Below are 20,964 nucleotides of genomic sequence, written 5' to 3'. Positions count from 1 at the left end.
GACTTGAGATCCACCGTGGAGAAGACCTTGTATTGCGCGATCCGGTTCACCAGGTCGGATATGCGGGGGAGAGGGTACGCGTCCAGCTGCGTAAACCTGTTGATGATCTAACTGTAGTCAATGACCATCCTATGTTTCTCCCCGGTCTTTGCCACCACTACTTGAGCTCTCCAGGGACTGTTGCTAGCTTCAATTACCCCTTCCCTCAGTAGCCTTTGGACCTCTGACCTGATAAAGGTCCAGTCCTGAGCACTGTACCGTCTGCTCCTGGTGGCGACCGGCTTGCAATCCGGGGTGAGGTTCGCAAACAGGGAAGGCGGGTCGACCTTAAGGGTCGCGAGGCCGCAGACAGTAAGGGGGGCTATAGGGCCACCGAATTTAAAAGTGAGGCTTTGCAAGTTACATTGGAAGTCCAACCCCAGGAGTGTATCCGCGCAGAGGTGCGGCAGGACATAAAGGCGGAAATTGTTGGATTTCCTGCCTTGGACAGTGAGGTGTGCTAGGCAAAACCCCTTTATCTCCACTAAGTGTGACCCGGAGGCCAGGGAGATTCTTTGGTTTACAGGGTGGGTAACAAGTGAACAGCGCCTTACCGTGTCGGGGTGTATAAAGCTCTCCGTGCTCCCAGAGTCGATCAGGCAAGACGTCTTGTGGCCTTTGATGAAGATCGTCGTCGTTGCTGTTGCGCGTGTCCCAGGTCGATTTTGGTCCAGCGTCACTGAGGCCAGATGGAGCAGTTGTGGGCTGTGATCGGGCAGCATGTAGTCGGCTGCACTGGGTGCCTGGGGCCCCATCCAAGATGGCGTCTCCCATGGATCGCACATGGTGGTCGGGGATGTACAAAATGGTGGCGGGGATGGACAAAATGGCGGCGCCCATCCTTCCAGCGTGTCGTCCGAGGGGCAAGATGGCCGCGGCGGTAGGTCGGGCGTGGTCCTCGGATAGGGGGGTGGCGGTGAGTGCTGGACGCCTGGGGCCTGAAGGGAAGCTTGCCGCAGCGGTCCGGAGTCATTGGAGACCGCGGCCACGGCTCGTGCTTGGCAGACCCCCACAAAATGGCCCTTCTTGCTGCACCCTTTGCAGGTGGAGGTGCGGGCTGAGCGGCGCTGGCGGGGGTGCTTCGCCTGCCCGCAGAAGAAGCAACAGGGCCCAACGGAGCTAGCGGGCCGGGCCATCTTACAGCGCAGGCCTGCGGGGACACGGGGAAGGTCAGTGGGGCTACCGCTGCGGGATGCCACGCAGCCCAGGGGGCCGCCACGTGGTCAGGCGCATAGGACTGCGCATTTCTGGAGGCAACATCTATGGACCCTGCCAGGGCCCATGCTTCTCTCAGTCCCAGGGTGTCCTTTTCTAAAAGTCTTTGTCGGATCTCTGAAGAGCTCATACCTGCTACGAATGCATCCTGGATTAAATGTTCCGTGTGCTCGCTGCCCGAAACTTGCCGAAAATTGATGCACGATCAATTAGACTCGAAGATGAGTTTGTATCATAACTGAAGGCTTTAATAGAATAGATCTGTTCCCCAACAGCTTCGGTACAGAATGAGGGCTGCTGGGACGGCACCTGTTCTTATACCCCGCCTGTCAGGGCGGAACCGCATACCAAACAGCCAATGGTAAGCTGCTAGGCTTACCCAATGGTCTACAGCCTCTCGGGTACCGCAATACCTGATACTACCACAATATGCAAACCTGGATCACGCCCATTGAGGGCGAGATCCAGATCGCGACACCTCACGAGATCTCATTAGATCTCCCGAGGCATATCGAGCATCGTAAATCTTGCGAGAGGCACCTCGTGAAATTTAGCGGTCTTGTGGATACCCGAGTTGGGCACGGCGAGGCAGGTAGATCGCACCCTCTATCTTTGATAAATTGGAGAAAAATCTTTCAAATTGCAAATTTCACCAGATTCTGTAGATTGTTGATACTTGAAAGAATAAACTTCTATCTCTATAGTGCCTATAGTGGTATCAATAGGATATGCCAAAGTGCATCACAGACAATGAAGTGCTGTTAAAATGTACTCACTGTTGTTGTATAGGCAATCGTGACAGGTAATTTGTGCATCAGTATACCCCACAAACAGATGTATGGTCAGTTTATGTGTTTTTAGTGATGTTGGTTGAAGAATAAATGTTGGCCAGACATTTTTTTTAAAAAGTGTTTTTTGGGGGGGTTTCCCATTTTGTATTTCACAACTCATGTTATATGTTACATTTTACATAGCGTGCTGACCTGAGGGAAAATACCCCAAAACGAGCAAGAAATAAAAGGAGGTAAAAAGACAGGCAGAAGTCAGTACAGATGTCTACATGCAATTGCTTTCCCTCCTGCTGTGGCTGTGACCCCACCTTTGAATGGTGTATCTTTGTTGCAGTTCCCAATTTGGCCCAGGCGCGTATTTACTTAGGAGCATAAGAATTAGGAACAGAAGTAGGCAATTCAGCCTTTTGAGCCTGCTCCGCCATTCAATCAGATCATGGTTGATCTCTTTCTGGTCTCAAATCCACCGCCCCACCTGTTGCTCATATTCATTTCACCTGTTTTTTTCAAAATTAGAAATATATCCATCTCCTTCTTGAAACCATTTTATGACTCAGATTCCACCGCACTATGGGGCAGCAAGTTCCACAAATTCACCACCCTCTGAGAGAAGTAATTCCTCCTCATCTCAGTCCTAAATCTACCGCCTCTCAACCTATATCCGTGGCCTCTAGTTCTAGATTTCTCCACAAGGGGGAATATTTGGTCTATGTTTACTTTATCAATCTCACTTAGTATTTTATACACGTTGATCAGATCCCCTCATCTTTTTAATCTACAAACTGTTTAATCTCTCCTCATATGTCAACCCTTTCACCCCCAAATCAATCTGGTGAACTTCCTCTGAACTGCTTCCAATGCCAGATGTCTATCCACAATTTTAGTCTTTTGTCACTCTTGATTTCTTTTTTTTTAAATTTAGAGTACCCAATTCATTTTTTCCAATTAAGGGGCAATTTTAGCGTGTTCAACCCACCTACCCTGCACATCTTTGTGTTGTGGGGGCGAAACCCACACAAACACGGGGAGAATGTGCAAACTCCACACGGACAGTGACCCAGAGCCGGGATCGAATCTGGGGCCTCAGCGCCGTGAGACTGCAGTGCTGCCCACTGCGCCACCGTGCTGCCCTCGCTCTTGATTTCTTTGTGTGTTCCCCCCCCCAATCTTATTACTAACAGTGCACTACTCTCTCTGTGCAGCACTAGATTGTCCATGAAGATTATGAGCTGATCCCTCTGCAGTCAAATTTGATCCTGCACCATTGTGACCCATTGCTCTAACAATGAGCCAAGTTGACACAGTTCTCTGTGTTCTATTTGAAAATAAAATAACAACTCTAATTTGTGAAGATTCTCCTTTTCAAGACTCTTCTAACCTGATGGTAATGAATAGCTTTCTTATCAAGAGAAAAAGATCTTTTTGAGTCATCCTCGCTGCTGAATCTAAACTCTACAATCTTGTCATTGAACCTACTCCCCCCCCCCCACCCCCACACCCCTCCCCAAACCCCTCACTTTGTAAACATCCTTTAGAAGAATGCAGGGGAATCTTATAGAAACATATAAAATTATGAAGGGAATAGATGGAATAGTTGCGGGCGGATTGTTTCCTCTGGCGGGTGAAAGCAGAACTAGGGGGCATAGCCTCAAAATAAGGGGAAGTAGATTGAGGACTGAGCTTAGGAGGAACTTCTTCACCCAAAGGGTTGTGAATCTATGGAATTCCCCGCCCATTGAAGCAGTTGAGGTTCCTTCATTAAATGTTTTCAAGATAAAGATGGATAGCTTTTTTGGAGAATAAAGGAATAAAGGGTTATGGTGTTCGGGCTGGAAAGTGGAGCTGAATCCACAGCCATGATCTCATTGAATGGCGGAGCAGGCTTGACGGGCCAGGTGGCCTACTCCTGTTCCTAATTCTTATGTTCCCCTGGGATGACAATTTTTTATTTATGTGGCAAACGCAAATGGGGATTTGTGTTCACATTTATCTACCAGCAGATGGTGATGTTGGCTTTGTAATATGAATTGTGAATAGCTTGCTGTTCTGTAATTGTAGGAATCCAATACCATGTTGTAAATTTGAATTCTTCAAAGGTTACTTTGTTTCTCATCATGATTCTGTTGGTAAACACGTGTACCAGTACGGAACTGAGGAATGCAGATGAGAAGCATTGCTTCATTCAATCCTTAGTCTATAAATTATTTCTAGTAAAAGCCTCCCCGAACAGGCGCCGGAATGTGGCGACTATGGGCTTTTCACAGTAACTTCATTTGAAGCCTACTCGTGACAAAAAGCGATTTTCACTTTCACTTGTTGCAGGATTACTTTGATTGGCCCTGCTGTATGACTCCCTCGACCATAAAGGCAAAATTGTATTAAAGGATTCCTGCTAATGATCATTGTTCAAGGACTGAATATTAGAAAGCTTGTCTGGTGATTATGTTCAAAATGTGCACCACATAGCCAAACAGTCTGCTAACACTCAGAGCCTGCGCTTGGTCACTGAGTGTGGATTGTGGGCTTGAACTGTAACGTTGCACTAGTCAGAATTGTTTTGGGGGAAAAAAGAGAGCAGTTGAAGGGGATGGGGTGAGTGGAGCTTTTTTGTTATCCCTGATGTATTTTAAACCCAGACGTGGTCCTGGAAAGCTAGTGCATTTATTGTTAATCCCTAAATTACATGTTGCTTATTTCTTATAGACGCTATGCAAGAAATCAAATGATTTTGGCAAACACTCTTTTCAAGTGTGTCTGTTACCATCCTGAGGAATATCAAATAATAACAAGTGGAAAAGACAGGAAGGTAAGAAGAATTGTACACGGAGATCTTTTATTGCTTAAGGAGGAAACATTTATTCATTGAATTTACAGTGCAGAAAGAGGCCATTCGGCCCATCGAGTCTGCACCAGCTCTTGGAAAGTGTACCCTACCGAACCACACACCTCCACCCTATCCCCATAACCCCGTAACCCCACCCAACACTAAGGGCAATTTTGGACACTAAGGGCAATTTAGCATGGCCAATCCACCTAACCTGCACATCTTTGGACTGTGGGCGGAGCACCCAGAGGAAACCCACGCACACACGGGGAGAACATGCAGACTCCACACAGACAGTGACCCAAGCCGGGAATCGAACCTGGGACACTGGAGCTGTGAAGCAATTGTGCTAATCACGGCTAATCACCGTGCTGCCCTCTATTTATTGTTTTGCCAATAATCAATATGACCATTTCAATAAAAGACCAAGGTCACTTTCTTTTTGTAGACGTGCAAGTCAACCAAGTCCTTTGAACAAACAATCTATTTTATTTTTGGGGGGGGACTGGAGGTTTTATTTCACGTAAAGAAAATTTCCATTTCGCCACAATATTGTTGCAGCACAGGAAGAGGCCATTCAGCCTCGTTTCTGTGCTGGCTCTCCGAATGAACAGTTCAGCTAGAACCATTTCCAAGCCTTATTCCCGTAAACCTGCACATTCCTCCTTTTCAGAAATTAACCTAATTTCCTCTTGAATGCCTGGACTGGACCTGCCTCCGCCACGTTCTCATGTGGTGCATTCCAGATCTTATCCTTTCACTTGTGTGAGAAAGTTCCTCCTCATGTCTCTATTGCTTCTATTTTGCCAGTGAACTGAAAGTTGTGCCCTCTCATTCTCAATCCTTCCACCAGCATGATGATTTTCCCTATCTTCTCTGTCCAGACCCCTCGTGATTTTGAATAGCTCAATCAAATTTCCACTCAACCTTCTTTTCAGAAGTTCCTCATCCTTGGGACTATTCTCGTAAATCTTTTCTGCACTCTACCAATGCCTTCATGAATTTCCTAAAGTGTGGTCCACAGAACTGGACTCAATACTCCACTTAGCAGAACCAGTGTTTTATACCAGTTTAGTATAACCTCCTTGTTCTTGTACTCTTTGCCCTATAATAAAGTTTAAGTGTCCTTTATTAAATGCCCTCTCAACTTGCCATTTTCAGTGGCTTATGCACATATACATCCAGGTCCCTCTGCTCCTACACCCCTTTTAGAAATGTACGCTTTATTTTATATTGTCTCTCCATGTTCTACCAAGCAAAATTAATTTGTGTCTGCCCAGTTTCTATGTCCTTTTGAAATTCTACGCTATCCTCCTCACAGTTCACAATGCTTCCAAGTTCCATATTATCCACAAATTTTGAAATTATTTTCTGTACATAAAGATCTGTGACATTAATACACGTCAGAAGGAACATGGGTTCCAACACCGAGCCATAGGAAATTACGCTATAAACCTTCCTCCATCCCGAAAAACATCCATTAATCACTACTCTCTGTTTCCTATCACTCAACTAATTCTAAAACCACATAACTGTCCCTTTTATTCCATGAGTTATAACTTTGCCCACACCTTTGTTGTGTGAGACTTTATCTCATGGCTTCTGGAAGTCTATATACACCACATCAACAGCATTCCCTCGTTGAAAAAACTCCAGTAAGTTAGTTAAACATGATTTGCCCTTAACAAATCTATGCTCGCTTTCCTTAATTAAGCCACATTTTCCTAATGACTATTAATTTTTTTCCCGCATCATTGTTTCTCGAAGTTCCCCATGACCTAAATTAAACTGACTGTCTTGTAGTTGTTGGGCTGATCTTCGCACCCTTTCTTGAACAAGGATGTAACATTTGCAATTCTCTGGACATCACACATCACCTCTGAGTCTAAGGAAGACTGGAAATTTATGGTCAGTGCCTCAGCTTTCACCACAACCTGGGCAGAATCTTCTTCCTTGGTAAACAGAAATGAAAAGTATTCATTTAATACCTCTGCCTTGTCCTTTGCCTCCATGTGTAAGTCTTCCTTTATCCTTGCTTGAATCAGATAACCCCACAAAGACGAGTGACCAAGACCGCAACCTTCTTGTTCTGTTCTTACTTGAGGAAGCTGCTGACTTAGACCTTTGAAAAGAATCTGGACTCATTTTACTTTATTTTTGCATATTGACATGTGAGAGTACCTTTAAGAAATGGTGTTTATAAATGGGTGTGTATATAAATATCTGCAGTGAGAGTACCTTTAAGAAATGGTGTTTATAAATGGGTGTGTATATAAATATCTGCAGTGAGAGTACCTTTAAGAAATGGTGTTTATAAATGGGTGTGTATATAAATATCTGCAGTGAGAGTACCTTTAAGAAATGGTGTTTATAAATGGGTGTGTATTTAAATATCTGTAGTGAGAGTACCTTTAAGAAATGGTGTTTATAAATGGGTGTGTATATAAATATCTGCAGTGAGAGTACCTTTAAGAAATGGGTGTTTATTACTGCAGTGATGTCAGAGAGTGGGTGGAGCTGGGCTGTCTGTCAGCTTTTTACTTTTGCTTTAGGCTTTTTGCTGCAGGGTGGGTTTGGTTTCATTTTAGTGTTGGAGAAGCTGCAATCACAGCAGGATGTGTGTGGATCTCTGCAAGCTTATGAGTGTCCATTTGCTGATTTCAACATGGTAACTGTTCTCAGTAGTGAAGTTAAGCCTGATGTCTTTCTGTTAAACGGTGTTTTTAAGTCTTATGGATGTTAAAAGGAAATTAAGAATTACTTAGTGTTGTATTCTTTGGGGGTTATTTTTGAATTGATAGTTGCTAAGATGTTCACTGTATGTTTTAAAAAGGTTATAGAATAAACATTGTTTTGCTTTAAAAAATACTTTTCCATTTGTGCTGTACCATGTAGAGTGGGCCGTGTGCTCCCCATACCACAATCTATTAAAAGCTGTGGGTCAGGTGAACTCCATGATACACTTTGGGGTTTTCTAAACCCTGGCCCATAACAATATTGCATCCGATTGTGTTATGGTTGATGTTATCTTGATGTTTGTTTCAAAACAGTAAATGCTTATTAGATAATTGAACATCTTGGAAGAGTTACTGAGCCTTAGAATGAACAGAGCTGAAGATGGGATTTGGGAGCCTGTGCAAGTTAATTCAGCTCCCACAGTAACTCTTCCAAAATTACTACAATAATGATAATCCTCACTTATTGGCATAAATGTAGTGATATAATGCATGTCTTTGCATTGAGGGTACCCTCCATCGTGTTGTCCGGCACAATCACCTGCTAAATGGGATAGACTTTGAATAGATCTAGCAACTCAAGACTAGGCATCCATGAGGCACTGTGGGCCATCAGCAGCAGCAGAATTGTACTCAACCACAATCTGAAACCTCATGGCCCGGCATATCCCCCACTCTACCATTATCACCAAGTCAGGGGATCAACCCTAGTTCAATGAAGAGTGCAGGAGAGAATGCCAGGAGCAGCACCATGCATACCTGAAAATGAGATGTCAATACAGTGAAGCTACATTACAGGACTACTTGCATGCCAAACAGTATAAGCAGCAAGTAATAGACAGAGCTCAGCAATTCCACAACCAGGGGATTAGATCTAAGTGTTGCAGTCCTGCCACATCCAGTTGTGAATAGTGGTGGACAATTAAACAACTCACTGGAAGAGGAGGCTCCACAAATATCCCATCCTCAATGATGGAGTAGCCCAGCACATCAGTACAAAATATAAGACTGAAGTATTCGCAAAAATCTTCGGCCAGAAACGTTGAATGAATGATCCATCGCAGCCTCCTATGGTAGCCCCCAGCATCACAGATATCAGTCTTCAGCTAATTCGATTCACTTCATATGATATCAAGAAATGGCTGAAGGCACTGGATACTGCAAAGACTATGGGCTCTGACAATATTAAAGCAATAGTCCTGAAGGCTTGTGCTCCAAAACTTTCCATGCCCCTAACCAAGTTGTTCCAGTACAATTATAACACTGGCATCTACCCAGCAATGTTTAAAATTGCCCAGGTGTGTACTGAACACAAGAAACAGGACAAATCCAACCATAGAAACATAGAAAATAGGAGCAGGAGGAGGCCATTCAGCCCTTCAAGCCTGCTCCACCATTCATTATGAACATGGTTGATCTCCAACTCAATAGCCTAATCCCATTTTCCCCCCTTATCCGGTAGCACAGTGGTTAGTACTGTAGCTTCACAGCGCCAGGGTCCCAGGTTCAATTCCCGGCTTGGGTCACTGTATGCGGAGTCTGCACATTCTCCCCATGTCTGCATGGGTTTCCTCCGGGGGCTCCGGTTTCCTCCCACAAGTTCCGAAATACGTGCTATTAGGTGATTTGGACATTCTGAATTCTCCCTCTGTGTACCCGAACCGGCGCCGGAGTGTGGTGATTAGGGGATTTCATTGCAGTGTTAATGTAAGCCTACTTGTGGCAATAATAAAGATTATTATTATATCCTTTGACCCCCTTTGCCCTAAATGCTATATCTACCTGCTTCTTGAAAACATGCAATGTCTTGGCCTCATCTACTTCCAATGATGACGAATTCCACAGGCCAAGCACTTTTTAGGTGAAGAAATTTCTCCTCATCGCTGTCCTAAATGTACTACCCCATATCCTCAGACTGTGACCCCTTGTTCTGGACACACCCACCATTGGGAACATCATTCCTGTATCTACCCTGCCTAGTGCTGTTAGAACTTTATAGGTTTCTATGAGCTCACCTCTCATTCTTCTGAACTTCATCAAATACAACCCTAACAGATTCAATCTTTTTTAGAAAATAAATGTTTTATTAAAGTTTTTCCAATGAGCGTTTTTACATAACAAAAATAGAAATACAGATAGTAATAAAAAATAACAATAAACATATCCCAAAGCTTACAGTGAAATTACTTACACAACAGCATTTTTTAAAAAAACAGAACAAGGTGGTTTTGTCTCCATGCCCAACTCACATTATATCAACAGTCCCCCCACCTGAACCCCCCCCCCCTCCCCCCCAGGATGCTGCTGCTGCTGACACTGCTCCCTAGAAAGTCAAGTAAAGGTTGCCACCGCCGGGAGAACCCCATCAAGGACCCTCTCAAGGCGAACTTTATTCGCTCCAGGCTGAGGAACACCGCCATATCGCTAACCCAGGTCTCCACACTCGGGGGTTTCGAGTCCCTCCATATTAGCAAGTTCCGTCTTCGGGCTACCAGGGAGGCAAAGGCCAGTACCTTGGCCTCTTTTGCTTCCTGCACTCCCGGATCCTCCGACACCCCAAATATCGCTACTGTTGGACTCGCCTTCACCCGAGTGTCCAAAATCCAAGACATCACCCTCACAAACCCCTGCCAGAATTCTTTAAGCGCCGGGCATGCCCAAAACATGTGGGCATGGTTCGCCGGACTCCCTGCACATCTCTGGCACCTGTCCTCCACCCCAAAAAACGTACTCATTCTTGCCGCCGTTACATGTGCCCGATGCACCACCTTAAACTGAATTAAACTGAGCCTGGCACATGATGAGGAGGAGTTCACCCTGCCCAGGGCGTCGGCCCACAGGCCCTCATCCAGCTCCTCACCCAGCTCCTCCTCCCACTTGCCCTTCAACTCCTCCACTGAGGCTTCCTCCACCTCCTGCAGCTCCTGATATATGTCCGACACTTCCCCTCCCCTACCCAGATGCCAGACACCACCCTGTCCTGGATCCTACGCGGGGGCAGCAGCGGAAATGTCCCCACCTGTTTTCTAAGAAAGTCCCGAACCTGGAGGTACCTGAACGCATTCCCCGGGGGTAGGCCGAACCTCTCCTCCAGCGCCTGCATGCTAGGGAAAGTCCCGTCTATAAACAGGTCCCCCATCCTCCTAATACCTGACCTATACCAGCCTTGGTATCCCCCATCCAACCTACCCGGAGCAAATCTGTGGTTATTCAGTATCGGGGTCCACACCGAGGCCCCCTCCTCTCCCCTGTGTCTCCTCCACTGCCCCCAGATCCTCAGTGCCGCTGTCACCACCGGACTAGTGGTGTATCGCGCCGGCGAGAACGGCAGCGGAGCCGTAACAAGTGCCCCTCGACTGGTGCCTCTACACGACACCGCCTCCAATCGCACCCACGCCGCCCCCTCCTCCATCAACCATTTCCTGATCATGGCCACATTGGCCGCCCAAACTTCTGCAGAGCCAGTCCTCTCCTCCCTGGCTACGCTCCAAGAATACCCTTTTGACTCGCGGGGTTTTATTCGCCCACACAAATCCCGTCACAATCCTATTCACCCGCTTAAAGAAGGACTTGGGGATGAAACTGGGCAGGCACTGAAATACAAAGAGGAACCTGGGGAGAACTGTCATCTTCACAGTCTGCACCCGTCCCGCCAAGGAAAGCGGGAGCATATCCCACCTTTTAAACTCTCCCTCCATCTGCTCCACTAGCCGGGTTAAGTTGAGTCTGTGCAGGGCATCCCAGTTCCTGGCCACTTGTATCCCCAAGTACCGAAAGCTCCTCTCCACTATCCTGAGCGGGAGCTCCCTCAGTCTCTCCTCCTGGCCCCTACCGTGGACCACGAACAGCTCACTCTTCCCCACGTTCAACTTATACCCCGAGAACCTCCCGAAGTCCCCCAGAATCTGCATGACCTCCCCCATCCCCTCTAACGGGTCCGAAATATACAGCAGCAGGTCATCCGCGTAGAGGGAGACCCGCTGCTCCTCCCCTCCGCACACCAGTCCCCTCCAATCCCCCGAAGTCCTGAGCGCAATGGCCAACGGCTTAATTGCCAGGGCAAACAGCAACGGGGACAGGGGACACCCCGTCTCGTCCCCCGGTGCAGCCTGAAATATTCCGACCTTTGCCGGTTTGTGGACACACTCGCTACAGGGGCCTGATACAGCAACTTGACCCACCCTATAAATCCCTCCCCAAATCCAAACCTGCCTAGCGCCTCCCACAGATACTCCCACGCCACCCTGTCAAAGGCCTTCTCCGCGACCATCGCAGCCACCACCTCCACCTCCTCCTCTCCCCCCCCCCCCCCTCCGAGGGCATCATGATAATATTGAGGAGCCTCCTCACGTTCGCGTTCAGCTGCCTGCCCTTAACAAAACCCGTCTGGTCCTCCCCAATCACTCCCGGGACACAGTCCTCTATTCTGGTGGCCAGAATTTTTGCCAACAGCTTGGCATCCACGTTCAGGAGCGATATTGGCCTGTAGGACATACACTGAAGCGAATCTTTCTCCTTCTTCAGGATAAGCGAGATAAATGCCTGCAACATTGTCGGAGGGTGGATCCCTTTCTCCTTTGCCTCATTGAAGGTTCTCATCAGGAGCGGGCTCAACAGCTCCGAGAACCTCTTATAAAATTCTACGGGGAAGCCGTCCGGGCCCGGGGCCTTGCCCGTCTGCATGCCTGCCAGCCCCCTGACTACCTCCTCCAATCCAATCGGGGCCACCAGTCCCTGCACCCGCTCTGCTTCCACCCTTAGGAATCTCAACCGGTCCATGAACCGCCTCATCCCTTCCCCCTCCCTGGGGGTTCCGACTTGTATAACCTTCCGTAGAACTCCCTGAAGACTTCATTGACCCTCTCTGGGCTCAGCGCCATGTTGCCTTCCCTATCCCGCACTCCCCCAATCTCTCTGGCCACCTCCCTCCTGCGCAGCTGGTGCGCCAACATCCCACTCGCCTTGTCCCCATTCTCATAAACTAGCCCCTTCGCTTTCCTCTGCTGCGCCTCCGCCTTCTTCGTGGACAGCAGGTCAAACTCCGCCTGTAATTTCCGGCGCTCGTTCAACAGCCCCCCTCTGGGGCCTCCGCATACCTCCTATCTACCCCGAGTATCCCACCAGTCTCCACCTCTCCGCCCTCCCCTTCTTCTCTCTATGGGACCTAATGGAGATTAACTCTCCCCTAATGACCGCCTTCAGAGCCTCCCAAACCACTGACACCGCCACCTCTCCTGTGTCATTCGCTCCCACATAATTTTCAATACTCCTCCTTATCCGCCCGCACACCTCTTAGTCCGCCAGCAGCCCCACATCCAGTCGCCAGAGAGGGCGCGCTGACCCCGTTCCGCCCCCAGTCGCAGGACCATCCAGTGCGGGGCATGGTCCGAGACCGCAATGGGGGGAAGGAACCGAGGTTGGGAGGAGGAGTTTTACAAGAGGCAGTGGACAGGAGGAGCTGGAGACCTGCGGTGTGGTGGGGGGGGGGGGGGGGGAAAGAAGCTGTGTAAGATTAAGGGTGACTACGGGGTAATCCCTGATTCCTTTTTGCCATTTGTTTATGTAAACGTGCGGGTTGAGGTTTGGGGGGGTAGATGGGATTGTTGTTATTATGGGGACTGACATATTGTGCTGATGATTATTGTTTATTGTTGATGGATGTTAATGTGGGAGAAAATATGATAAAGGAGGAGAATTTTAAAAATTTTTTTTAAAAGAAGTGGGTTATTCGCTGATGACTGCACAGTGTTCAGCACCATTCGCGACTCCTCAGATACTGAAGCAGTTCATGTCCAAATGCAGCAAGATGTGGACAATATCCCAGGCTTGGGCTGATATGGGGCAAGTAACATTCTCACCACACAAGTGCCACGCAATGGCCATCTACAACAAGAGAGGATCTTACCATCAGCCCTTGCCATTCAATGGCATTACTATTGCTGAATCCCCTGCTATCAACATCCTGGGGGTTACCATTAACCAGAAACTGAACTGGACTAACCATATAAATTCTGTGCTTACCAGAGCAGATCAAAGGCTAGGAATCTTGCGGTAACTCATCATCTGATCTCCCAAAGCCTGCCCACCATCTACAAGGCACAAGTCAGGAGTGTAATGGAATACTCTCCACTTGCCTGGATGAGTGCAGCTCCAACAACACTCAAGAAACTTGACATCATTCAGGACAAAACATCCTGCTTGATTGCTACCCTTTCCCCAAACATTCATTCCCTCCACCAACAACGCACAGTGGCTGGCAGATGTACCATCTGCAAGGTGCACTGCAGGAACTCACCAAGGTTCTTTAGGCAGCACCTTCCAAACCCACAACCATTACCATCTAGAAGGACAAGAGGAATAGGTAACTGGAAACATCACCCCATCAAGTCACTCACCATCCTGACTTGGAAATATAGCGCCTTTCCTTCACTGTTGCTGAGTCAATATCCTGGAACTCCCTCCCTAACAACACTGTGGGTGTACCCACATCTCGGGGACTGCAGCAGTTCAAGAAGGCATCGAACCACCACAATCTGAAGGGAAACTAGGGATGGGCAATAAATTCTTGCCTCGCCAGCGATGCTCACATCTCGTAAATGAATAAAAACTAAATGTAGGGACATGCTTGAAGTATTGGTGGTACAGTATTACAGCGTTGTCTCCATGTCGCTTCAAAGTAGCTCCCACAAGGGAGCACCGGATAACTGAATTTTATTTGAAGAAATGACGCATGTTACAATTTCAACTATTAATTAACAATGGCTGGTGATTTAAGTAATCCCCAAAGCCACTATATATTTAATAGTGTTCACTGAAACTTATGTTCTTAATAAGGTGATTCCATCATTCTGTCTGCCTTGCTCAAATTATCTGCTTCACAGAATGCTGTTGATATCCTGACATCTTGACATTACCGGCCTATAAATTCAAAATGAGAAGTAATTACAATTTACTGGTACACTGTGAGGTAATTTGAGCATGTTGCTGTCATATAGTTCAAACTAAATTTTATCCTAACCATAACTGAAACATGCAGGTCCAAAATGTCCCAGAATGTTCTGACATGGCAGTAGCATGAGAGCATAATTGCTGAACTGATTAATGCCATTTATACAATAAAATTCAGAAATACCTTGATCTTTTGTGATGCTTCTGAGATACATCCACCAAACGTCTCAGCCACTCACTCATTAATTTAACTTTGCCTCCAGTGCTCCACACAAGCTTCCTCAATTTATGAAAATAATAGACTGATATAGATTAACACACAGAAATTGTGGCATAGGAGGAGGGCCTGTTGTATCTGTTTCAGTATAATTTAGCAGTCTTAACCTCGGACTATTTTGCAGTGGACCAGTGCATTAGGCTAACCCAGTACCACAATGACAAAGAATCACTATAAACAAGCCCCTCAAGGAGGTGTCCGCCAATACACTAATACATAAATGGATCACCTAAAGCAATAGGAACAGGAATAGGCCATTCAGCACCCTGAGTCTGTTCTGAAATTCATTGAGATCTTGGTGATCTGTGACTGAACCCCATTTGCCCACTTTTGTCCACACCCCATAATACCTCTGTTTCACAAAAATCTATCAATCTCGGACTTAAGATTTATGATTGAGCAACAGTCAACCTCAGTTTCCGGCAGAAATTTCCACAATTATCACTCTTTGCATGAGGAGGTTTTTTAAAAATTCCTTCACTGGATACAAATGTTGCTGGCTAGGCCAACATTTGTTGCTCAGTTAGGGATCACTTGCCGTTGAGAAGTGGTGGTGAGCCTTGAACCGGCTGTTAGGAAGAGAGTTCCAGGATTTTGACCCAGTGACAGTGAAGGAACAACAGTGTCGTTCCAAGTCAGGGTGGTGTGTGACTTGAAGGGGAATTTGAAGGTGGTGGTGTTTCCATGAATCTGCTGTCCTTGTCCTGAGTGGGATAGAAGTTGTGGATTTGGAAGAGACTGCCGAGGAGCCTTGATGAGTTTCTGCATTTCATCTTGTAGATTGTATATACTGCTGCCGCTGTACGTCGGTAGCTAAGGGATTGAAAATCTAAGGCGGTAGATGGGGTGGCAATCAAGCGGGCCGCTTTGTCCTGGACACTGTCGAGCTTCTTGAGTATTGTTGGAGCTGCACTCATCTAAGCAAGTGGAGAGTATTCTATCACACTCCTAACTTGCACCCGGTAAAAGCAAAGGCGCAGTGGAGGAAAGCGCAGGGGGCGGCGTATGAGTACGAGGAGAAGGTGAATCGGATGCTGGCACATCAGCTTCGGAAGAGGGAGGCAGCGAGGGAGATTGGTGGAGTTAGGGATAAAGGGGGAACACGGTGCGGAGTGCGGTAGGAATAAACGAGGCATTCAGGGACTTCTATGAGGAGCTGTATAGATCTGAGCCCCCGATGGGGTGGGGGGGATGCGCCAATTTCTAGATCGGCTGAGGTTCCCGAGGGTGGAGGAGGAGCAGGTGGTTGGGCTGGGGGCACCGATTGGGCTGGAGGAACTGGTTAAGGGACTAGGGAGCATGCAGGCAGGGAAGGCCCCGGGGCCGGATGGGTTCCCGGTAGAATTCTATAGGAAGTACGTGGATCTCATGGGCCCGCTGCTAGTGAGGACTTTCAATGAGGCAAGGGACGGGGGGACCTTGCCCCCGACAATGTCCAGGGCGCTGATCTCTTTGATCTTGAAGCGGGACAAGGACCCATTACAGTGTGGATCGTACAGGCCAATCTCGCTTCTCAATGTCGACGCGAAGTTCCTGGCGAAGGTTCCGGCCACGAGAATTGAGGACTGTGTCCCGGGGGTGATTCATGAGGACCCTTATGAAGGGCAGGCAGCTGAACACCAATGTGCGGAGGCTCCTTAATGTAATTATGATGCCTTCGGTGGAGGGGGAAGTGGAGGTAGTGGCGGCTATGGACGCAGAGAAGGCCTTCGATAGGGTAGAGTGGGAGTACCTTTGGCTGTATGCCGATGACCTGTTATTGTATGTTGCAGACCCAGTGGAGGGGATGGCGGAGGTCACGCGGATCCTTGGGGACTTTCCGGGGTATAAACTTAACGTGGGGAAGAGTGAGCTCTTTGTGGTACACCCAGGAGACCAGGGAAGGGGGATAGACGAGCTTCCGCTGAAGAGGGCGGAAAGGAGCTTTCGGTACCTGGGGATCCAGGTAGCTAGGAATTGGGGGGGCCCTGCACAAGCTCAATTTGATGCGGTTGGTGGAGCAGATGGAGGAGGATTTTAAAAGATGGGATATGCTGCCACTCTCACTGGCGGGTAGGGTGCAGTTGATTAAAATGACAGTGCTTCCGAAGTTTCTCTTTGTATTTCAGTGCCTTCCCATTCTGATCCCTAAGGCCTTTTTTAAATGGGTAAGCAGGAGCATCATGGGATTCGTGTGAGCGAATAAGACCCCAAGGGTAAAAAGGGTTTTCCTGGAGCGTAGCAGGGACAGAGGAGGGCTGGCATTGCCGAATCTATGTGGCTACTACTGGGCAGCCAATGTGGCGATGATCCGTAAGTGGGTAATGGAAGGGGAGGGGGCGGCGTGGAAGAGGCTAGAGATGGCGTCCTGTGTGGGCACGAGTCTGAGGGCGCTGGTGACGGCACCGTTGCCGTTCCCGCCGACAAGGTACACCATGAGACCGGTGGTGGCAGCAACTCTGAAGATTTGGGGGCAGTGGAGGCGTCATAGGGGTGAGGTGGGGGCCTCGGTTTGGTCCCCGATTCGAGAGAACCATTGGTTCGTCCCGGGAAGGATGGATGGAGGGTTTCTGAGCTGGCATCAGGCAGGGATTAAAAGAATGGGGGACCTGTTCATCGATGGGACGTTTGCGAGCCGAGGGGCGCTGGAGGAGAAATTTGGGCTACCCCCGGGAAACGCTTTTAGGTATATGCAGGTGAGGGTGTATGTGAAACGGCAGGTGAGGGAATTCCCACTGCTTCTGCACGCAGGATTCAGGACAGGGTGATCTCGGGGGTATGGGTTGAAGAAGGCAAGGTCTCGGCGATTTACCAGGAGCTGCAAGAAGAGGAGGAGACCTTGGTGGAGGAGCTAAAGGGCAAATGGGAGGAGGAGCTCGGGGAGGAGATAGATGAGGGTCTGTGGGCTGATGCCATGAGTAGGGTTAATTCTTCCTCCTCTTGCGCCAGGCTCAGCCTGATACAGTTTAAAGTTGTTCACAGAGCGCATATGACAGGGGAGAGGTTGAGTAGGTTCTTTGGGGTGGAGGATAGATGTGTGAGGTGCTCGGGGAGCCGAGCAAATCACGCCCATATGTTCTGGATGTGCCCGGCGCTGGATGGGTTTTGGAGAGGCTTTGCGAGGACTATGTCCAAGGTGGTGAATGCCCGGGTCAAGCCGAGATGGGGGGTAGCATTATTTGGGGTATCGGACTGGTCGGGAGTGCAAGAGGCGAAAGAGGCCGGTATTCTTGCCCTTGCGTCCCTGGTAGCCTGGCGGAGGATTATGTTACTGTGGAAGGATGCGAATCCCGCTAGCGTGGAAGCCTGGATTAATGACATGGCAGGGTTCATCAAGCTGGAGAGGATAAAGTTTGCCTTGCGAGGGTCTGTGCAAAGGTTCTTCAGGCGGTGGCAACCGTTCCTAGATTTTCTCGCGGAGCGTTAGGAGTGGGTCAGCAGCAGCAACCCGGGGTGGGGGCGGGGGAGGTTTTTCTTCTGGGGTGGCGTTTGGGTTAGGGTGGGGTGTTTCCCTATTTGTGTTTTTATTGTTATGTGGGGGGGTTATTGTAGTTTGGGGAAATTCTGTGTATAATTCTTGCGGGTGGTGTTCTTATGTTCTTGTTTCGTTTTTCTGTAGGCGGGGGTTGTTGAAAATCTGTTGAAAATTTGAATAAAGATTTTTTTTTAACTTGCACCCTGTAGATGGTGGACAGGATTTGCGGAGTCCGAAAGTGAGTTACTTACCTGATAATTCCCAGCCTCTGACCTGCTCTTGTACCCATTGTATTTGCATGGCTGCTCCAAATCCAGTTCTAGTCAATGGTATCCTCTAGGATATTGAAAGAGGAGGTTTCAGTGATGTTAGTCTCCCAAGGTTAGAATCTCTCTTCTTGGAAATAGTCATTGCCTGGCACATGTGTGGCACAAATGTAACTTGCCACTTATTAGTCCAAGCCTGAATGTTGTCCAGGTCTTGCTGCATTTGGACATGGACTTCTTCAGTATCTGAGTAGTTGCAGATGGTGCAGAAGACTGTGCAACCATCAGGGAACATCCCCACTTCCAACTTTATGTTGGAGGAAAGATTATTGAAGATAGTTAGGCTTGGGATACTACCCTGAGGAACTCCTGCAGTGATATCCTGGGAATGGGATGTTTTACCTCAAACAACCATAATCATCTTCCTTTGTGCTCTGACTACAAACAGTGGAGAGTTATCCCCCTGATTCCCATTGATTCCAGTTTCACTAGGGGTTCTTTGTGCCATGCTCCATCAAATACTGCTTTGATATCAAGGGCAGTCACTCTCACCTGACCTCTTGAGTTCAGTTTTTTTGTCCATGTTTGGACCAAGGTTGTAATAAAGTCAGGAGCTGAATGGTCTTGGCAGAACCCCAAAGTAAGCAGGTTATTTCTGCGCAAGTGCCATTTGATAGCAATAGCAAAGACGCCTTCCATCACTTTGCTGTGATGGAAGGACAGCGTTGGTGAATACTATCATGGACAAATGCATCTGCAACAGGTAGCTCAGTGAGGACGAGGTCAAGTAAGTTTTTCCCTCTTGTTGGCTCCCTCACCACTTGCCGCTGACTCAGTCTAGCAGCTGCTGTTCCCTTTAGAATTTGACCAACAAGGTCTGTGTTTCCCAACTTCACTTCTGAAAGGTCTGGCTCTAATTTTAGGCTATGTTCCATGGTCATATAATCCTCAACCAGTCGAAATGCTTTCTCTCGCTCTGTCCTATCTGCTTCCCTTTAATATCTTGAAAACTACAATCAAATGATCTGTTAACCATCTAAATTACAGGGAATACAATCTAAATTAAAGTAATATCTCCTAATTAGATCTTGGCACCCAAATATAATTCTTGTAAGTCTGTTCTCCCTCCAAGACCAGTATATCTTTCCTAAGGTATAGTTCCCATAACAGAATACAGTCCTCCAGGACTTCTACTCGTTTGTAATCTAGTTCTCTAGATGTGAGGCCCTTGAGTACTTCACGTAACAGAAACCAGTCTCAGTCTTGAAAATTTCAATTGTCTCACCATGTACAGCCTTTGGAGGAAAGGTGTTCAAAGGTTTCACTGTCCTCTGTATGAAACAGGGCTTCTTAATCAATGTGTTTCTTGCCAATGCAAGATGGCCACAAAGGTGACCAATGTGTACTTGTCCACACATGCACAGACAACTATTGATGGATGATGGATTTTGTTCTTCCAAACTTGGGTTGTGTCAGGGGCCATTTTTAAATTATAAAATATCATTATAAATTGATGTAGCAAGATCAATGAAACGAGTGTAGGACTCGTCATACAGGCAAGAAATCGGATTATAAACCGGTCCCACAGAGACTAATGCTGGTCCAGCTTCTAAAACACCCCACAACTTTGCGAATACTGCAGAATTTTTATTCGTTTGTGTCAGCTCTCCAGTTGCCTGACATAATTTTGCAACAACGAATAAAGCAAAGGGGAAAAGGTAAAATACAGAAAGAATAACCTAAAAACAGAAAATGCTGGATAGAATGAACAGGTCCTGCAGCATCTTTGTGGAAACTCGGGTTAATGGGTCAGAGCGCTGAGTCTTGTCCAGAATGAAAGTTAAATTCCTCACCAAAGATATAACAGTGATTTATTTTCCTTTCTTTCTCTCCTGGCTGATGCCTATTCCCTTGCTCCCATTGACATCACCGAGTAAACAGTACAACTGAGCATGCACTGCATTTGCAGCAAATACAACCCATTCAGCTAAATGGCCTTACTTTAATTGGAGATTACATACCATTGTTGTTTGGCCCGCAAGAAGAAATAGATTAAATGCAGAGAAATCAAATGCTTTTATCATTTAAATGCTTCAGTTTTTCCTTCATCATCTAAATTCAAAGGAATGCAAGTCATTGATGTGTTAAGTGAGTTGGTTCAACGTTGACTGCAACTGGATGCAGTGAAACTAGAAACAGGCTTCCGACACAGGAGATGGTGCGACACTGTTTTATTGAACTTGCTGATTGCTGTACATAATCTGCTGTGGGTTGACACTCTATTAATCTAACTGATAACCTCTTACTGGCTTGACCAGACTAGCTCTCTGTCACATGGAGATGGTGCTCACTGGCTTGTGCACTCTAACTATCTCAGGAGCTGTGTCCTGTCTTAAGGCCCTGTGGGCTTTATAG

General features: G+C 47.4%; 1 protein-coding gene across 2 annotated transcripts in view; it reads left to right on the top strand.

Annotated features, from left to right (window-relative positions):
- The window catches only part of cfap52 (cilia and flagella associated protein 52), a 143,568-nt gene that overhangs the window by 81,510 nt on the left and 41,094 nt on the right, over positions 1-20,964 (top strand). Inside the window, exons 12-13 of one of the 2 annotated variants that reach the window (XM_072483267.1) lie at positions 4,749-4,851; positions 18,493-18,521. In XM_072483267.1, coding sequence (XP_072339368.1) covers positions 4,749-4,851; positions 18,493-18,521 — 132 coding nt within the window. The remainder of the gene's footprint in view (positions 1-4,748; positions 4,852-18,492; positions 18,522-20,964) is intronic. The other variant, XM_072483266.1, reaches the window with a different exon arrangement.

The sequence above is a fragment of the Scyliorhinus torazame genome, chromosome 18, assembly GCF_047496885.1.
Source record: "Scyliorhinus torazame isolate Kashiwa2021f chromosome 18, sScyTor2.1, whole genome shotgun sequence".
In the NCBI taxonomy this organism is placed as follows: Eukaryota; Metazoa; Chordata; class Chondrichthyes; order Carcharhiniformes; family Scyliorhinidae; genus Scyliorhinus; species Scyliorhinus torazame.
The sequence above is the reverse complement of the archived record's forward strand: the minus strand, read 5'-3'. Positions and strand labels throughout refer to the sequence as shown.